This window comes from Blennius ocellaris (assembly GCF_963422515.1).
Source record: "Blennius ocellaris genome assembly, chromosome: 5".
Classification (NCBI taxonomy): domain Eukaryota; kingdom Metazoa; phylum Chordata; class Actinopteri; order Blenniiformes; family Blenniidae; genus Blennius; species Blennius ocellaris.
The window spans coordinates 19,705,193-19,723,830 of NC_137654.1; the positions used below are offsets into that span (position 1 = coordinate 19,705,193).

Here is an 18,638-nt window from a genome sequence, read left to right on the forward strand (position 1 = left end):
AGTGTATTTTTAAAAAGAAGACATCGACTCCATATTCACAGCATAAAGTCCAACATTCATAATTTATTGAAATTTACAAGAGTATGACATAGGCACTGGCAGAAGGGAGACCTCGCTGTATTTTGTTGCTGAAGACGGTGATTCAAATGTGATTATTTTCCTGCTTCCCTGCGTTAAGACGGGCCTCTTTGTGTCAGCTGCACTCTGAAATGACACACTTTGAAATCTTATGTAAGCATATATTATCCTCAAAGTATAAAAGAACTGCTTTTCTTTTTTCTTTTTTTTAATTTACGAACAACAAAAACAGGTCTGTGGTTGTGTTTGTCTCTCTTTCTCTGTTACCTACTCTTTTTTCTGGCTCCAGTCACTGTTCTCCTCACTCTTTTTGCTTTGCCCTCCTATGCCACCTGTCGTTGTTGAGACTACTGCTGTGCGTATCTTGTCAGGTGTTGGATATTATTTATGACCTTGTCTTGTGTCCCGACTGTGAAACGCCTGATAAAACATCTATATCTGCCACAAATACACAATCTGTCGTCTTCTCTTCTTCACCGGCCTCTGAAGCGGTTGGCTCGTGCTCGGCTTCACGAGCAGTGGGAAAACCCTCAGGCTCTCGGTTTCAGGGCAGAGATCATCTTGCTGAGTTCAGAGCGAAACTGCTTGGTGACAAAAGTGTAAAGGAGGGGATCCACCGCAGCCTGCACGCAGGTCAACACCACCGCTGATGTCTCCAGCTCAATGAGCAACTGGATCCCAAAGAGAGAGAGAGAGAGAGATGTCGCAATAATGCAAAATTAAATATCGTGCAACAATATTTTCTCACAACATAAATCACTTGGTTTCCCTTGTTGAGCTGTTCACATGCATGCGTTTCCTCCTGGTACTCCTGTTTCTTCAGTGAACAGTCCAAAACAGGCATGTGCGGTTAATTTATGAGGGTGTGGATGTGACTGTTTGCCCTGTGATGGACCTATCCAGGTTTAGTAAGCTGTGGTCCACTACGGGATACAGCAATAGAAAAGATGGGTGAAATCAACAATCAGAAAACAGGTTTGTCGTTTTGTTTGCAAAATCTTCTCACATGAGATAATTCAGTTATCAAATAGATCTGAGTTACAAGATGTCCTATTTTTCTTTCATTATTGTGTCACACTACAAGTATATCTCCGAGCACGGGAGAGTTTCTGTTACTTTGCATGTTCTCTTGTATTCGCATGTATACCCCGAGGTGTTGGTGTGCATGTTTCCATGGGATGGACTGGTGATCAGTCCAGGATGGACAAACCTTGACACTCACCCTGCCTTGCCACGAGACATTAATTATCAGAATGACCACCATGGGCACCCAGAAGAGCATGAAGGCGATGATGATGTAACCGAAGCGCTGGGCTAGTCTCCCCTCCACCCGCTTCTTGCCTCGCTCCCGGGCTCCGGGTGTGAGGAGACACACCGCTCCCAAGATCTCCGGAGACCTCCGCAGGGCGTCTCCGCCTGCCGGCGCAGGCGCGCCCTCGGGCACCAGGAGCATGGCCCTGCGCGGGGGCATGGGGCTGCTGGAGTCCACCAGGGGCAGGGGGTTGAAGGCTCTCCCGTGTGCGGGGACGGGCACCCTCATCCAGCCCCAAGCGTGCTGGGACACCGTCGGCCTGAGCTGCACCCCGCGGTTAAACACCTTCTTCCGGTGCTGCTTCACCACCTTGAAGATGCGCACGTAGTGGACGACGATCACGGTGAGAGACAGTCCCCACACCGGCACCAGCACATAGGGCCCGAACGGGTCCGGGGAGCGCGCGGGCTCCCCGTCACGCCCCCTGACGTGCGGGCGGCAGAGCAGGTAGGACAGGGCGTTCTGGGAGAGCGCGAGAGAGACGAGGGCCAGCAGCAGGCCGCACGCCCAGATGGACATGATCCACAGCCGCACCCGCGCCCTCCTCTTCTCTGTGTGGAACGGGAAGGCGATGGCCTGGAAGCGCTCCACGCTGATGCTGACCAGCGTGAGCAGCTGCACGCAGCTGCACAGCGCGTAGGTGAACTGCTGCAGCGTGCACACCGACGCACGGCGCGCGCGCCCGGAGCGCAAGAAGGACTGCAGCAGCAGCGGGGTGTCCACCGAGCACTTCAGCAGGTCGCTGGCGGCCAGACTCACCAGCAGGGCGTTGTTGGACGTCTGCAAGCTTTTGGTCCTGAAGACGACCCAGCACACCCACATGTTCCCGGGTAAACCCAGAAGCAGGGTCAAAGTCAGTACCGTGCAGTTGAAGATCAGGAAGGCGGCATTCATGCGGAGCTCCGGGCGACCTGCTGTGAGATTCCACGAGTTGTGAGCGTCCATAATCGCATCTGCATCCTCTCAGTGTGGACCCCCTACTCCACGCACAGTCCAGTCCACTACCAGTGAGAAGATGCCGAGGGAGAGCAGAAGAAAGCCCACTTTTGTGCAGCATGATTTCAATTGATAACGTTTTTTTTTTTTTCTTAAAGGAAATTAGCTGAAGTGGGCCCCTTACTCAGATTATTGTATTTAAGGGTGTTTGCCCTTTGTGCTGCAGTGATTATGTGAATGAAGGGCAGTGGTTGATTGGCCTATAATCAAGAGCTTGAAGAGGTGCCTGACCTTGATGTACACAGAATGAGATTGCATAAGGCCACTGTCTGTGCTCCTGATGCTCATACACACAGGGAGAGGTGAAGTACATTGTGCTCTAGTGGTTTTCATCAGTTGCCTCACTGAAATGGGCTTGACAGTCTTCTGGGTTTAAACAAAAACCTTAAATCTACCACAAAATGCCTGCACTGTTTAATTTGTGGCCATTTTGGATCAATCAGCTCATGTCAAGTATTCTACAAATAGTGTTATATTTAATGTGGCTTTTACTTTTATTCTCCGAGAAGATTTCAGATCTCCACTGGATCTATCCCTTGTTATCCGAGCCATTTCTATGATGACTAGGCTCGGGCAGGATAAATCCTGGACCAGTACCCAGTCCATCACAGACCGAGCACAGAGAGACATTTTACGCACATCAAACCTATTATAGCAAGTTACTCCCATAGGCATATTTTAGATTTGGAACAAGTATGCAGAGAAAGAACATGCAAACTCAAACTGGGAATTACCTCACTCTGGGGCAAGTGTGCAAACCACTGAGCCACTGTCCTCCTTTCACGTTTTATTACTTTTAGTCTACAGGTTGAGTTGTTGATCCTCTACACCATGGGTGTCAAACATATAGTTCAGAGGACACATGCAGGTTAATTTCATCTTGAATGGGCTAAAATAATGCCATATTAACCTTGAAATTTATCCCGTAGCCTTTTCATTACATACGTTTTTGACATTTTTACAATTTGTTTAGTTTAATAGAGCCTCTTGTGGGCCGGTTTTGGCCCACGGGCCTTACTTTGGAAATCCTTGTTCTCAAGCCATCTCCAAATTAGATAAAGAAAGTTGCATCACATCTATTATAAGCACTATACTAATTCATCACTGTAAAAAAACAGTAGATGTGTAGCCTGACTGAACAGAAAAAACACATCTGATTGTGCACATTTATTCATCAAGTAGTTATAAGACCATCTCTGACTTTGAACAAGTGAAACAAAAAAGGCATCAAAAAACCTATTACTGAAACTCCTCAGCCAGGTGAAATGTTTTTTTGTTATATAAACACATTTGAGTGGATGCCAGGAGGATTAGAAATACAAACAGCAGTGTAGAAACATCAGTACTTCATGAGTTCTTCCATGTAGACGGTGTTCATGCGATAAGCTGCCATCCAGTTGGAGGCTGTGCTGTAGTAGCTTTGGTACCGTGGCTCTTGAAACGAGGACATGGAGGCATAGTAATCATTCCACGCTCTGTAACAGGCTCTCCAGTAGGTTTCAGCGCTGCTCCAGTCCTCCTCCTCATCCTCTTCCTCCTCTTCCTTGTTGCTGCAATCTTCTTCATCCATTTGCCTCCTCGATTCTCTTTCCATCTTTACGGAGAGCTTTTTGCTCCGTTTCTCCATTTCTTCTTTCATCTTCTTTGATCCGTCTCTGCGAGTTTGTGCTGGAGCCGTGTGATTGGTTTGCCTGCTTGATTTAATGCTCGGTGCAGATCCGGCACCTCCAGTGCGAGCTGGAGCTCTGCTACACGGTGTCTGCTCGCGTACTTTGGGTGCTCTGGTTGAAGTCGGACTTGGCCACGTCTTTGAAGCGTTGGCGCCCGCTCTGCGGTCGTCTCCGGGAGTCCGCTTCTGGTAGACCTCGTGGCTCTCCTCCATGTCGGAGTTAAAGCTTGTATGGTCAGACATTTTCCTCAGAGGTGAAGCGTTGGACTCGCGCCATCCATCTTTCGGTACAAGATTTGAAGTGCTGTCGTCGTCATAAAGCGTGATACACTCTCTTTGTCCCCTCTCGTCACCGTCGTCACGGCCTCTGAACTCTCTGATGATCTCCACTGATCTCCCCAACCCCGTGGTGAGGAATTCCTGGAAGTCCCGCTCAGCCTCCGCAAATGTCAAGTACCTAGAGTCGCTGTGCTTGAAGGAGCTGAGAGGAGGGATCTTCGGCAGAGCGTCCTGCAGCTCTTGTCTCGTCGGTGTTGCTTGAGGACTCGGAGGCAAAGCGTCTATTGGGGAACATCTCTCCGTTAATGTCTTATCTTGCCCTCCGCGCCTCAAGGCGGGCTGGGTCTTTTCCATCTTCTTCAGACTGCTGTGTTCTTCCGTCTGATCCTCCATGGGAGCAGACACAGAGACTTCGGCCTTCGTGCGTTTCTTCTTCTCCGTTCTGGGGAACAGCTGGGACACGAGGCCTGGCCTGGAGGCCTCGGCGCAGACGTCCCAGTCACATGGCTCATCCATCAATCCTGGCTCAATGGTGGCTGGAAGCACAGCACACGTGAGACTAGAGGGGCTTTTTCTTTTTTAATTAACATTATATTACAGGCTTAAACTCCACCTGCTGCATGTAAACAAACCCAGCTTGACTTGTGACATACTCACATGGCAGCGGAGACAAAGTCAGACAACACTTCTGAGCGATGGCCAGCATCTTGTTCTCCTCCTCGCCATGGCAACAGTAGGTCACAGCCAGCCCCTGAGTGCCTGTTTAAAAAAATGGAATCTTGATGAGGAACCTTCAAATCCCAGACTGGAATAAAGTTTGTGTGCTCAAGCTGACAATGATGTTAATTCCCAGAAAACATGTTGAGGAGAACTAAATGCAGATAACTTGAAACTTGTGAATCCTGCAGTAGTAAGAGAGTGATTCTTCAAAAGGTGATTTTATTGCTCATGATGATAAACTCAGTTCTCTGCAGTTGAGCAAATTTAGCACAATTTGAAGAGAGAAATAATGCAAGTTTTTAGCAAATATGACATTTGGAAGGATCATCAAAATGAACACAAAAATAAGTGTTTTGAAGATGGATCCTACAAAAATCCCACAAATCATTTAATCTCCTCTAAACTAAAAGTCGGGCTGGAGGTAAAAACACCAACAAAAGCAGATTAGAGATTCTGCAAAAATGATGCAACTCCTCAGTAAACAACCTCTCCTGCAGCACAGTGTCCTCAGCCACCCGGGCCGCTGAACACGTGACGCGATGAGGCAAAAATACTGCAAAAACGACGCAGATTTTCAAGTTTTCTGCCTTTGACTAACCAAAACGCCCAGCTCGTCCTATCCTGTGCATGTAGGTTTCCCAGTCCTGCGGCACGTCCAGGTTAATCACCAAGTTGACTTTTTCTGCATCGATACCTCGGGAAGTCTGACACAGAGAAAAGAGGAGGGTATAAAGTACAGATCAAGCTGAAGAATCATGAAAAGAGAGAAAACAAAACCGCAGGTGACGTGAGGATGATTTCTGTCTCACCAGGTCGGTAGAAATGAGCACTCTGCACTGGTACTGCTTCAGTTTGGACATCGCCTCCAGTCTTTGGTCCTGAGTCAGGCCTCCTGCAACGGCCGCCGCACCAACATTAAATCTGATGCCAGCATCCTGAAGTCTGCTAATACTAAACTTTACAGAACCACTTGCGCAAGGAAAATGTGGACAAAATCAATTGCTTTGAAAAATTCAATAATAAACTAACTTTTTGTTTCAACAGTTCAGCTGTTTTCTTTAGATTTAATCACAGAAATTACTGAAACACCAATCAAGAGATCAAAAGAAGATCAAAATACAGACGGACTAAAACTTCCAGCTTTCTTTTATATCCATTAATATCAGGGGTGTCAAACACATTTTCGTTCAGGGGCTGCATACAGCCCAGTTTCATCTCGAGTTGCCTGGACTGGTAAAATAGTGCCATTATGAACCTTTAAATTTAAACTTTATAGGTAAATAAGAGTATAAGTGATAAAAATGTCTTTAATGAAGCCTTCTGGTGCAAAATACAAGAAAACTCCTATAGCTGCTGTGTTATGCATGTTTTCACAAACTCACCCTGACAGCATGGTTTTGAGATTTAATGCTTGTTTTGTGTTTCATGGCAGCATCACTGATATCGCAGCTCTGCTCTCAGAATCATGTTGTGTTTGCGACTCTTGATTGCCAGTAATTTGTTTCGTTAATTTTTGTTTGTTTCAATTTTTTTTTATTAAATCTTTGAAACATGTTATTTCTACATACAATCTCTTCATCTCATTTTTCTTTTTAACTGAATACAAAGGAAAATAGAGATTTAAAAAAAACACAAAAACGACAAAGTGCACTAAAACAACCTTATAAAGCCGGTCAGTGAAATCATTTTACAATAGATGTTTCACCATATTTAAATTGTTGCATATTTTAAAGTTGATAGTCTGAAAGTCAAGCGATTATTTCATTCTTTCAAGGTTGGATGTATTTCACCTTAAATGTGGTAATGTGATAATATAATCCTCAAACATGATTTAACTCCCCCCCCCCAAAAAAAAAAAAAAAAAAAATATGTGATTAAATAAAATTATCAGTTTCTAAATTAACCTTTACTATTTTTTTCCCCCAGGAGAATGCAATTTGCTGCAATTCCCATTTGTTGACCTTCACACCACACAGATATGGAACCGTGGTCTCACCTGAGATACAGACAGCAGGTAAACCTTTGGAGGACAGGATGTCTGCCAGGTGCTGAGCCCTGCAGGCGAAATCCAGCACAAACCTCTTTCTATGAATTAATTCTCCCAATTCACACACAGCATGACATCCACATCAATAGTGCAACATGTGAAGAGTAAACACACACACAGACGAGTAATCAGTTACCTTGTGTGTAGGTTGGAAAACACTAAAGCTTGGTTGAATGGGACCTTGCTGAATAGCTCCAACAGATGATGCACTTTCTCCTCAAAAACCCTGTGAGGTACCGAGTGGGACTGCACCAGCTTGTAATACTGCTTCAGACCTGGAGGAGCAACACAAACAGCCATCAGGTCAAAGTACGGCAAAAACACTGCAGTATTCATCCAAAGTGCATTGTGATGAGGTTTTAAATGTTTGTATTTTTCTGTGCTTCTTTTCTAACTCTTATATTTCTAATTCGTACATAATTCTAAGTATTATTATGATTATTATTATTATTATTATTATTATCAGCCTCACACATCTTACCAATAGAGACAAGCTGCAGGAAAGCTAAAAACTTAATACTGAGTTTGAGACCTGGAAATGGTAGCATGTAAACAACTTCAGGAACATTTTGCACTTTGTAAAAATGAAATGAGTAGATCTGAAACTTCAGTCAAATGTCAGAAAAGAAGGTAGAAAACTGCAAAACAGCGCCGCATAGTTATAGGAAGAAACTCCAGCTTCTGAAGATGCATTTACATAAACGTACAAAGTGCTGCTTTGCAAGACAAAGCCGTCGTACCTTTCAGGCCCATGTCAGACGGGTTGAGTCGAACGAAGGTGGGCTCCTGCATGTAGCGTGTGAGCTGCTGCGCCAGGTATTCTGGGTAGGTGGCGGAGAGCGCGAGCATCTGTTTGGTGACAGGCAGCGAGGAAAAGATCCAGCTGAGGAAGGGGGGGTGAAGCTCAGGTCAAGTGTATAGTTGGGAGTATAAATTCTACCACAAATTTAAATTGTGTTGTTCACTCACACCTCCATATATTTATAATATGCGTGAAGCTTCATGGATCAAATTATATACCAACAATAAATGTAAATATTTTGTCCAGATGTGAGTATGAGGCATTATCCAAAAGCCTGGGTATGATGAAGATGCTCATCCATGGTTTAAAAACATAGGAAATGGAATTAATCTGCATATTATGAAATGTTGCAAATAACATCTACAGCAACAATGAAAGTGGAAACTGGAAGTGTCAATAAAACCCAGAACACTCCCCCCCTTTAAATTAAAAATTACATAAACACACAGGATAAAATATCGCACACAGTAAATTTGACAGTGTCTTCATGTGAAGAAAAACACAAACATACATTCCACTTCCTACAACTTTTCAGTAATTTGTGGTTCAAACCGGTTTCAAACTTTTCCATGAAAACCCTGGAACTAAATAATCATACTTGATCTGCTCCTGGAAGCTGCCCTCCTCCAGCAGCTTGTCCGCCTCGTCCAGGACGAACAGTCTGATGCTGGAGGTCGACAACATTCCCAACTCGATGAGCTGCTTGATGCGACCTGAGAGGCACACAGAAGAGATGCCGTTCCAACAAACAACGCAACGACTGAATGAAGCTGCGCCCTTGGTGCGGATCCCGCTGGCCTCTCACCGGGTGACCCCACGGCGATGTGACACTTCTTCAGGTGGGACTTGTCCTGGCTCACCGGCCTGCCGCCGATGAACACGTGGCACTCCAGGCCCTCCATGGCACAGCCTATAGCCATCACCACGGAGTGGATCTGCACGGCAATCTCGCGCGTTGGGGCCAAAACGAGAACCTGCGGGGTGTGGAGGGAACAATTACAACCACTTACACTAGCTGATTGAGAGCAGATTAAGGTCCGGCTGGGTGTCGCCTGCTCGGTAAGACACCAAAGCTAATAAGATTACAGTATAAAAAGTCGGTTTAACACGATCGGCCGTTCCTTTTGTTAATTGATTAAAATTGGTTTGACATGTCTGCACTTTCAGCTCTTTCACCGAGTAGATCGCGTGGCAAGCAGTCTGTAAGGCGTTAACTCCATCCCGAAAGACAAGTCATCATGTGCTAACTGAGACAAAGCAACTACACACAGCCTTTACACACCTTTATATAAATTCCACCGATCTCATGTGCTTTGGGCCGCTTCGTGAAAATATAGCCGAAGGTCGACTCTTAAGGAATTGTGATAGCAGCTCTCTCTCACATGCACATCTTAACTTCATCTGTAATAAACTCTCTGCCACATTTTAATTTAAAGAATTGCCTTACCTTGTGCAGTGTTTGAAAAGACCTAAAGTTTTACCTTCTTCATACTAATCAGGGCTGCGATGGAAAGCATTGCAGAGATGCAGTTCAAATATTTAAGGTATATTTTTAAAAAATTAAAAAATGTAAAAATTCCACTTACCTGAGTTGCAGGATTCTCCAGGATTAAAGAGTCCAGGGCGATTGTGCAGAACACGCATGTCTTTCCTGTTCCAGACTTGGCCTGTACAATCAAATCTGGAAATAGAGGAGGGGGGGGGGGGGGGGGGGGATTGGACAATCAACGAGGGCTGTGCAGTGAGTCAGAGTAATCACAATCAAATTTTGCTCCCAGTTAATTCCGCTTGATTATGGGCAATGATGGCTCCATCTGGTGCATCAAATCAAGTACCTGCTACTCACAGTTTACTTCTCTGACCAATCACTGGTATTCACCTCTAGTACACTGTAATTAACTCCTATGCAGTAGTAGCCAAGAGATTTTTCACCAAGCCAGCACACATTTCTCCTCTGGTTTATATGAATCAAGGCAATAAATTGTTTGACAGATAATGGCTTTATTTCCAAAGACAGATTGTGAATTACAGTAGAAAGATGTCGTGATGAACAAAATAATGTTTGAATGCATCACTGATATATAAAATACACTTTCCCGGTGGAATGCAGATTAATTTAATTACCTTTCTAACTTCTTAGAAAGGTAATTAAATTAATCTGCATTCCACCGGGAAAGTGCTATTTTATTTATCAGTGATGCATTCAACAAAACATTATCTCATTGATAATCGACATTTCATTTCTTTCCATTGTAATTGCATTCTCTTTGCTCCACAATTTCTTACCCATAGTCCAAAGACTTGCATTTGGGATTAGCTGGTGTGTCAATTATCTGTAGGTATGATGTGAGTTTGTGGCCGTCACTCTGCATTACTTTGCACCGTGTATAACGGTGTCGCCGACCCTCACCCACATGAAGCGGTGATGAGCTCCAAAATCCAGTGAAGGTGGATACAGATGTATATGAGGAGAACGGATCGCACAATCAACACAATAAAAATTTTTTCACAAATCCATGGAGTAAAGATGGGACTGACAACCTCAGCTGCTCGTGTGTTGAGAGGACCAGAAAACACGATCACATCATACCGATTTTAGAGGCACTGCCTATTCTCCCCATTGTTTTTTGGGATTGAATTTTAAGGTTCTTTAAATAGTTCATAAAAGTCTTAATGGTCTTGCTCCTTCGTATCTTTCAGATATACTTTTATATTATGAACCATCTGGTGCTCCCTGGTTGTTAATTATTTCCACCGTTAACACAGTGAGGCTGCTTTCCAGCACTACACACACCAGGTGTAAGGAACAGCCTGCCGAGAACCTGAGGGCTGCAGGAATTTTAGATATGATATTTAGCCTCATTACATATTACTGTGTTCTGGTAGCTTTTGATGTGTGTGTTAAAATAATGGTATAGGGGGTGGGCATCACTCTTGCCCATTATTTTTGTTTTCATCCAGTGTAGCACTTCATGAGCCTCTATTTGTCTCACAACGGGAAAATGTGCATTGTTGCAGCAGCAAATAGACAGAAATAATAGATAATACAACTAATAAGTATGAAAAAGAGCAACAATACACTGCAATATGAAACGGGAACAATAAAACCGTGGTAATATTTACACCTTTACATTACACTGATGGCAGTGACTGGAAATTTCTGGAAAACTAACATTCTCTTAGGCATTCACTCGCTTCCTTGATACACTTCATATTATTTATAGGTCATGTATATGTGCGTGTTTTTATCGTCCCAATCCAAAATAAGTAAGTTGACTTAAATGATCACACAATTCATTGAAAAACAGACTTTTGATTGACTATTTTTGTGCCTCTATATTGAATTCTACCTGAATGGTTCTACAGTGATTTAATAGCACTTTTTTGTAGGTGTTTTTGTCCTTTTTAAAGTTCCATGAGAGGCTGCAGGACCCTGGTTCTGACCCCCTGACATGTGACGCACCGAGTCCGCAGCGGCCCAGCGGGATCGCCTTGAGCTGGATCGGAGAGGGTTTCTGGAACCCCGCGGAGGAAAGTCCGTCCAGGACGGCCGGAGACAGCAGCAGGGAGGCGAAGTCGATCCCCTCCGACAGGAGCACATCGTCGGTCCGTGTCCGCGTCTCGATGTCGTGAGCCGCTCTCCTCACGGGGGCGGCCATGTTTTCTGACTGTTTACCGCCTGGGTTGCTCGTTTTAAGCTGCGGCAGAGCCGCGCTCTCACCGCCTCCTAGCGGCGAGGAGTGGAACTACTCAAAACTGGACCGGGTTTCAGTGAGTGGCGAGCCAGATGAAAACCTCGTAGCATCTATTTCTACATTCTAGTAGTAGATGGACAGAAAGTACGTTTGTGTTCTTATGTTAATGACGCAGAATATGAGACATGGATTTATTATATTATATTTATTATATTAAGGACAGAAAAATAGTCAGTGCAGTGAGGTGTTGTGACAAGATGAATCCATCATAACTTAAACAAAATGTGTTCCATATATTTTTTTAATCTAATCTTAATTCGTTCCAGACATGTCAAAACAATTAAACAAAATTCAAACACATACAAAAATTACAACGAAATAAAAATAAAACTGCAATCTATATCTATATTTATTTTACCCTTCGAATAATGTTTCAAACCAAAAATATTAAACCGGTTTGCATTTGAGTGCCTGCTTCATTACTCATGTGCAGTTTTAAATCCTACAATTATGCAAAGTGCAGACTTAGAGGAGGTTTATCATCTTCACAATCCGGATCTATGGATTTGTTTCCAAAGAATTAAAAGTCATCTCTCACCTGACTGAGATTATCAAGAAGAGCCTTTCTCTCCTCCTATGTTTTTAAGTTGCATCATAACGAAACACAGCATCTCAAGAGGAGGAGCTTTAAATCATCAAATCATATTTTTAAAGAGTATCGATAATATTAAGTATCTGCCATTCCTCAATTTCTTTTCATTAATATTTCCTAAACTTGCTGTATTTTCACTTTTTGTACATTCAGGACTGAGTTGGACTACAGATGCCTTGCTGACACCTTTTTTTCCAGAGGAGGTAGTTTCATCTTCAAGAAGTGCCCGTCCTGAATTTGAAATATTTTCTTAAACAAATGGCAGGATTTTCCCTCCATGGAAACTCTTCAGTACCCTCCACAGACGGTCTTTCCCGGACTGGTGTCACAATACTGGCCGTCATCATGGGGCTGTTCTCCGTAGCAGGGATCGTCCTCAATGTCCTGGTGATCGTGGCGATACTGAGGTACAGACAGCTCAGGCAGCCACTCAGCTATACCCTGGTTAACCTCGCCATATGTGACTTGGGGTGTTCTGTGTTCGGAGGCCTTCCCACCACAGTGACCAGTGCCATGGGATACTTCAGCCTGGGACAGCTGGGCTGCGTCCTTGAGGGATTTGCTGTTGCTTTCTTTGGTAGGTTTACTGACTTACTGATGGCGGTAGCACACGTATTTCACACTCGTAAGATTACTGATACACCACACAGTATGTCAAATCTAGAATAATCAGTAATATGGCTCCCTTTAATGTTAAGTGAAATAAAGACTAATAAATAAGTTTGCAAACATGCATATTTTCTACTCTTTAAAGATTATGTCTTATTAACAGTAACATGAACAACAAATCCAAACGTTCACTGAAATCAGTAAATAATTGTTCATATCTGAGGCTTTAACTCTTTAGAAAAGTAGTTTAAATTGGTCATTTTGTTGAATCATGTTACCTATTTGAAGATAATGCGGTTTGTTTTTGTTAAAAATAGATCATCATCTTCGTGGGACACATAAAACTTGATATTTGAAATAGACTTATATGGCGATGAGCTATGGATTCCCTCATTAAAGAAAACAATTGGACCAATGCATATGTATTTTCTGTTGTTGGTAGTCCTAACGCAGCTGGTTTATAGACATATTATCTCTGTGATCCTGAGATCTGAACTGATATTTTTGATTAATATATAATAAAGAAGAATATAATAATTTGATGTTCATTCAAGTTTTATACTATATGACACAATTTCCCTGGTTTTCACTTCAAAAGGTAATGGTATCCACTTCCGTCCTTTCTCCCAGGTATAGCGAGTTTGTGCACAGTAGGAGTCATTTCTGTGGAGCGTTACATCGTGGTGTGTTATCCCATGGGAGCGGCCATCTTCCAGACCAGGTACAGTCACGACCATAACGGGTTCTTCCTTCACAAAAACCGCCTTCGAGTCAGCTTCTGCTGTCCTCAGGCATGCTGTTGCTGGAGTGGTCCTGTCCTGGGTCTGGTCCTTTGTGTGGAACACCCCGCCTCTGTTTGGCTGGGGAAGTTATGCGTTAGAGGGCATCGGCACCTCCTGCGCTCCCAACTGGTATAACCGGGATGTTGGGAACATGTCCTACATCATCATCTACTTCCTGCTTTGCTTTGCTGTTCCATTCTCCATCATCTTGGTGTCGTACTCACGACTTCTCTGGACGCTCCACATGGTGAGCAATGCAGAGGATGAACACGTGTTTCTCAACATATTCTATACTCGGTAGTCTTTCTGCTGGTCTTTTGGTGTCCCATAGGTGTCAAAGCTGCAGATTTCTGAGGACAGAAGCACACACCGGGTTGAGGTTCAGGTTGCTCGGATGATCGTGGTGATGGTGTTGGCTTTCCTCATCACCTGGCTGCCATATGCTGCCCTGGCCCTTGCTGTCATCATGGACTCCAGCCTGCACGTGGACCCTGTCATCGCCACCATACCTGCATACTTTGCTAAGAGCGGCACTGTCTATAACCCCATCATTTACATTTTCATGAACAGACAGGTAATCCATCATCAAGTGCATTGTTAGTCTCACACACGAGCAAAAATAGAAGAAAAAAAAATTGTTCACGCATTTTGTCTACTGACCACAATCACCTGCTTGTGTGTTTCTAGTTTCGAGGAAATGCTGGTCCTACTGTTCTCTCTGGATAACAAACAATCCATCCAGCCATCACTCTTGGGTTCCCAGGGGTCCATGTAGGGTTTACACCCTGGACAGATCATAAATCCATTACCAGGAAAACAAAGAGAAAAAGACAAAGGCACACACATTCATACCTATAAGCAAATTTGAATCACCTACCAACTTGAGACGCTGGTTTTTGGACACTGGTTTTTATACGTGGAGAAATCACACACGCACACACACACACACACACACACACACACACACACACACACACACACACACACACACACACACACACACACACACACACACACACACACACACACACACACACACACACACACACACACACACACACACACACACACACACACACACACACACACACCAGGAAAACATACAAATACATTTATGTACATGTCCCACTGAAACAATGTCTTAAATAGCTCCACACTGAGTGACTTGACAAGCTGACGACCACGCTGAGCCTGAGGAATATTTGACTATATGTATGTTGGTATTTCTAGTAAAAACACTTAAGAGAATTTAGGGAGGTGTGATCCAGACAAAGACTTTTGTGAGCAGCCGGTCTTGCTGATATTCAGAATAATACACATTTTTAAGGGATGGGCACAGAGGATCCCAAGAGGCCTCCCGACTCTCTTTAATAATCAGATTTAATATAAATGTCGTTTTTTTTATTTCATAAGTGTAACATTATTGTGACATTGCACCAATCCTGTTGTTCCAAACTGTTCTTTTCAGTACATTATCATTTAATGCAGTTAGCAAGATATACAAATAAATCCTAAGCAGGTTCATTTTAGTATCGTGAATGATCACATGACATGTCAGTCAGTCGTGTTAAAATTCTGGCCTCATCGCAAGAATGTACAAGGTTTGAGTCTGGGTTATTGTGTGGCATTTGTTCTCCCTGTGCATGTCCGTGTTTTCCCCTCCCATTGTCCAAAAACATTCATTTGAGGCTAATAAGTGACTCTAAACTGCCGAACCCACAACCTTCCTGCTCGGAGGCGCGTGGTCCATGCAGCCTACATTTAAAATGTAACAAAAGAAAGATTTGTAAGCACTGGGCATTTTAATAGGCTGTGTTTGATTTCAGGTCAGCGCTGCCTATAAATGTAGATCATGGAATGCTTTGGTGAAAAGCAGATATGACAACAAAAGAGTAACTACATGATTTTTATACTTTATTTGGTGTACACATCCCGGTTGCTTCTTAAGGTCTGTCCTCATACATGGTATACACCCCTCACACACCTGCAGACCTTTTCCATTTGTATGGCTTTGATTAATACAAATCAACATAATCAGTGTCATATTATACTTCAGTCCAGCCTTTTGGATCCAACATGTTAATCAGCAGAAGAAGAAAACATGATAATTATCCTGTTATTGTTTTTATCAAGTCTCACAGTTTGATCATTCACAGTCATTTCTTCCACTTTTTTTTTTCCAAATAAAAACAAATGCAATCATACTCATCCTATTACCATGGCTTTTTATTGATTACAGAAATATTGCTATGACTTTTATCAAAGAAAAAAGGGGAGGGGAGAAGCCAGAATGTGAATAGCTGTATAAAACCTGTACATTTTTTGTATATACAGAGTGAGGGAACACCTATGTACATGCTACATACTGTCACTCTGACAGACACAGACCAGGGATCATTTCATCCTTTTCTGAAAAAGACGCAGAAATGACCCAAAGTCGGTGTCTCCCATCGACACTCATCAGCCATCTCATAGATACAGTACATGTTGATGTTGACAGGCTAACAGATCAGTGTGTGAAACAGTTGTGTGCTTGGAGGACTGACTTTGGTCCTGTTGTTTCTGGCAGAATGAAGTAACAGCAGCATTTAAGGACTGTGTCTCTGAGTGTGTCGAGTCCTCTTAAGTACTCAGAGATGTCAGAGCTCGGCTGGAAAAGCTACGCGTGAGCTTCTGCTGCACGACACACCTGCGAAGTTAAGTCTGTCTCCGTGCTGCAAGCACCTCACACTGCTGCTGGACAGTGTGTTTTCACCATCTTTATGTTATTTAAGGTACATCCAAATTCGAATGTGGTGTGAAAATCATGTAATAAGGTTATGTCCCATGCTAGACAAAAAAAAAAAAGGAGGTATCCTTTTCCAGCAGTTATTTCACATACCCATTGAAAAACGTGTGTTCAATGCAGAAACATGCTTACAGAGATGGCGGGAAGGGAGATGGGTAAGGTAGTTTCTGAACATTAAGGTCAAATCAAGACACAGAATGAAGGACAGAGATGACTGATGCTGAGAAACTCTCTCTCTCTCTCTTCCTTCACGCACAATTTAAAACAGCTTTGCAAAGGGTTTCAAGCAGTATTTTATGTACTCTTCTCCAGTGGGGAGAATGTACTGTATGTGACCACCCACACCACACAGCATCTAAAAGACAAACTCTAGCAATAAGTCCTGAGCTCAAGGAATGTGCAACACGTCCCCAGCCAGTCACCTACTGTAAGGACTGAGAACAGCATCCTGGAATTATCATTGCTTCTGCTAATGAAACACATGACCATATATACAGATTTCTTTTCTTTTTTTTTTCTTTTTTTTTTTTAAAGAGTAAAATAAATGCACAAAGGTCTGGGCAGGAGAAGGCAGGGTTGTTGGATGATCCACTCACAATCTAAAGAGGTAAAATCAGACCACCAGACAACAAATCAAGACAACTTTTGAGTGGAGGCAGAAGAGGAAGGGGTTGTTTAAGAACACACAGGAGAGGGTTTGTACACTTGCTCCACCTCTCTGGGGTTCAGTTCTCCTCCCCGTCGACTGAAAGAGGAGCATCTTACGAAGTAGTGATTTTTACAGCATATGAGAAGGTGACGGACGTCGACTCCCAAGTATGCGGGTTACATACGTGTCTTCAATTGCAGAGTAGTGAAACGTGCACGACATAGGTTCACTCCCGACGGTCAGCGAGCTGTTTTCATTCGTTTTGGTTCGTCATTGTGATTCTTTTCCTCAATTCCAACATCCGGAGTGTGTCCTTTCACGTCCCGCTCTGCTCGAGCTCGACTGGTGAGGTACCGTCATGACAGCCACCCTGACCTCGACTGGACAATAAGGTGCAAAGGCTTAACTCTGTAAACTCCAATAATTTACACACTCATACCTTTCAAATGAAGTGTGCGTCTGTGTGTGTGTGTGCGTGTGTGTGTGTGTGTGTGTGTGTGCGTGTGTGTGTGTGTGTGGGGGGGGGGGTCAGGAATGCTACAGTGATGACAGAGAGAGAGAGAGAGAGAGAGAGAGAGAGAGAGAGAGAGAGAGAGAGAGAGAGAGTGTGTGTGTGTAGGTTGCTTTTAAACATCATCAAGGGTCAAAAGGCCAGGGTTAGGTGTCAAGGTGCAATATTTAGAGTCTGGTATCAGGCTGAGGTGTGTTATGAAAAAGCAGAGTTTTACAGCTCGGTCTCTATGTACAATAGTTTGTAAAAAGAAAAAAAAGAATAGGGTACCACCTCTCTGTTTCTGTGACTCCTCCTTCCTTACAGCTCACTGATACAGCAAGTTCTGTTTAAACCGAGTCAGCGCTCGTCCTAAATGCTGCCCTCTTCTGGACAGCAGTGGATGTAGTAGCAGCATCAAGGAGAATCTAACACTCTTCCACTTTTCTTCCAGCATCACACAGTTTTTTCTTTGTTTCTGTTTTTTTTATCTTTTACGATTAAACAAAGTTTTTATTTCTAGGGTATTATTTCTTCAGCCTTAGAGGTGCGTGTATGTGTGTGTGTGTGTGTGTGTGTGTGTGTGTGTGTGTGTGTGTGTGTGTGTGTGTGTGTGTGTGTGTGTGTGTGTGTGTGTGTGTGTGTGTGTGTGTGTGTGTGTGTGTGTGTGTGTGTGTGTGTGGCAGGGTGTGTGCCACTCCTTCTGTGTGCGTCTATTTGGCGAGGTCAGTGAATCTCCGTCTGACGAGACAGCTCCACGTGTCAGTGTCCTCCGGTCGTCTCCCCGCCAGCACTAAAACAACACACTCTGCCGTCTGCTCTTCCCTTGGGCTGAGGACACACACACACACGCACACGCACACGCACACGCACACGCACACGCACACGCACACGCACACGCACACACACACAGGAAGAGGGAAGAGAAAGAGAGAGATATGAAAATAAGCCTTACAAATTATTTAAATATAAACATACACCACTGCAAATCTTTGCTCACGATCAAAAATAGACACTACGGGGCCAAAAAAATTGTTTTTTAAATCATGGTTTAAGCACATTGCCTAGCT

General features: G+C 43.7%; 4 protein-coding genes across 7 annotated transcripts in view; 1 reads left to right on the top strand and 3 right to left on the bottom strand.

Annotated features, from left to right (window-relative positions):
• Positions 1 to 608: 608 nt before the first annotated feature.
• LOC308130500 (D(3) dopamine receptor-like) lies at positions 609 to 2,335 on the bottom strand (the record flags this gene model as incomplete). The annotated part of the gene is made up of 2 exons (XM_080496903.1): positions 609 to 749; positions 1,301 to 2,335. 2 exons carry the CDS (start codon positions 2,333 to 2,335, stop codon positions 609 to 611), a joined length of 1,176 nt encoding a protein of 391 aa, XP_080353029.1.
• Positions 2,336 to 3,585: 1,250 nt separating this feature from the next.
• On the bottom strand, positions 3,586 to 11,562 carry ddx20 (DEAD (Asp-Glu-Ala-Asp) box polypeptide 20; the record flags this gene model as incomplete). The annotated part of the gene is made up of 11 exons (XM_080496248.1): positions 3,586 to 4,870; positions 4,992 to 5,093; positions 5,653 to 5,758; positions 5,864 to 5,946; positions 7,051 to 7,109; positions 7,238 to 7,376; positions 7,842 to 7,984; positions 8,502 to 8,616; positions 8,709 to 8,877; positions 9,490 to 9,584; positions 11,367 to 11,562. 11 exons carry the CDS (start codon positions 11,560 to 11,562, stop codon positions 3,726 to 3,728), a joined length of 2,352 nt encoding a protein of 783 aa, XP_080352374.1. The 3' UTR covers positions 3,586 to 3,725.
• Positions 11,563 to 12,508: 946 nt separating this feature from the next.
• On the top strand, positions 12,509 to 14,367 carry parapinopsina (parapinopsin a; the record flags this gene model as incomplete). Its single annotated transcript, XM_080496905.1, has 5 exons — positions 12,509 to 12,827; positions 13,490 to 13,580; positions 13,651 to 13,888; positions 13,973 to 14,215; positions 14,329 to 14,367. 5 exons carry the CDS (start codon positions 12,509 to 12,511, stop codon positions 14,365 to 14,367), a joined length of 930 nt encoding a protein of 309 aa, XP_080353031.1.
• A 1,202-nt stretch (positions 14,368 to 15,569) lies between these two features.
• Positions 15,570 to 18,638, bottom strand: part of LOC308130424 (cyclin-dependent kinase 17-like) — a 36,850-nt gene continuing 33,781 nt past the window's right edge. For all 4 annotated transcript variants that reach the window (XR_013936632.1, XR_013936633.1, XR_013936634.1 and 1 more), the window contains one exon: positions 15,570 to 18,399. Coding sequence is in view for 1 of the 4 variants with exons in the window: in XM_080496802.1 (XP_080352928.1) it covers positions 18,362 to 18,399 (38 nt within the window). In the remaining 3 variants the exon portion in view is untranslated. The remainder of the gene's footprint in view (positions 18,400 to 18,638) is intronic.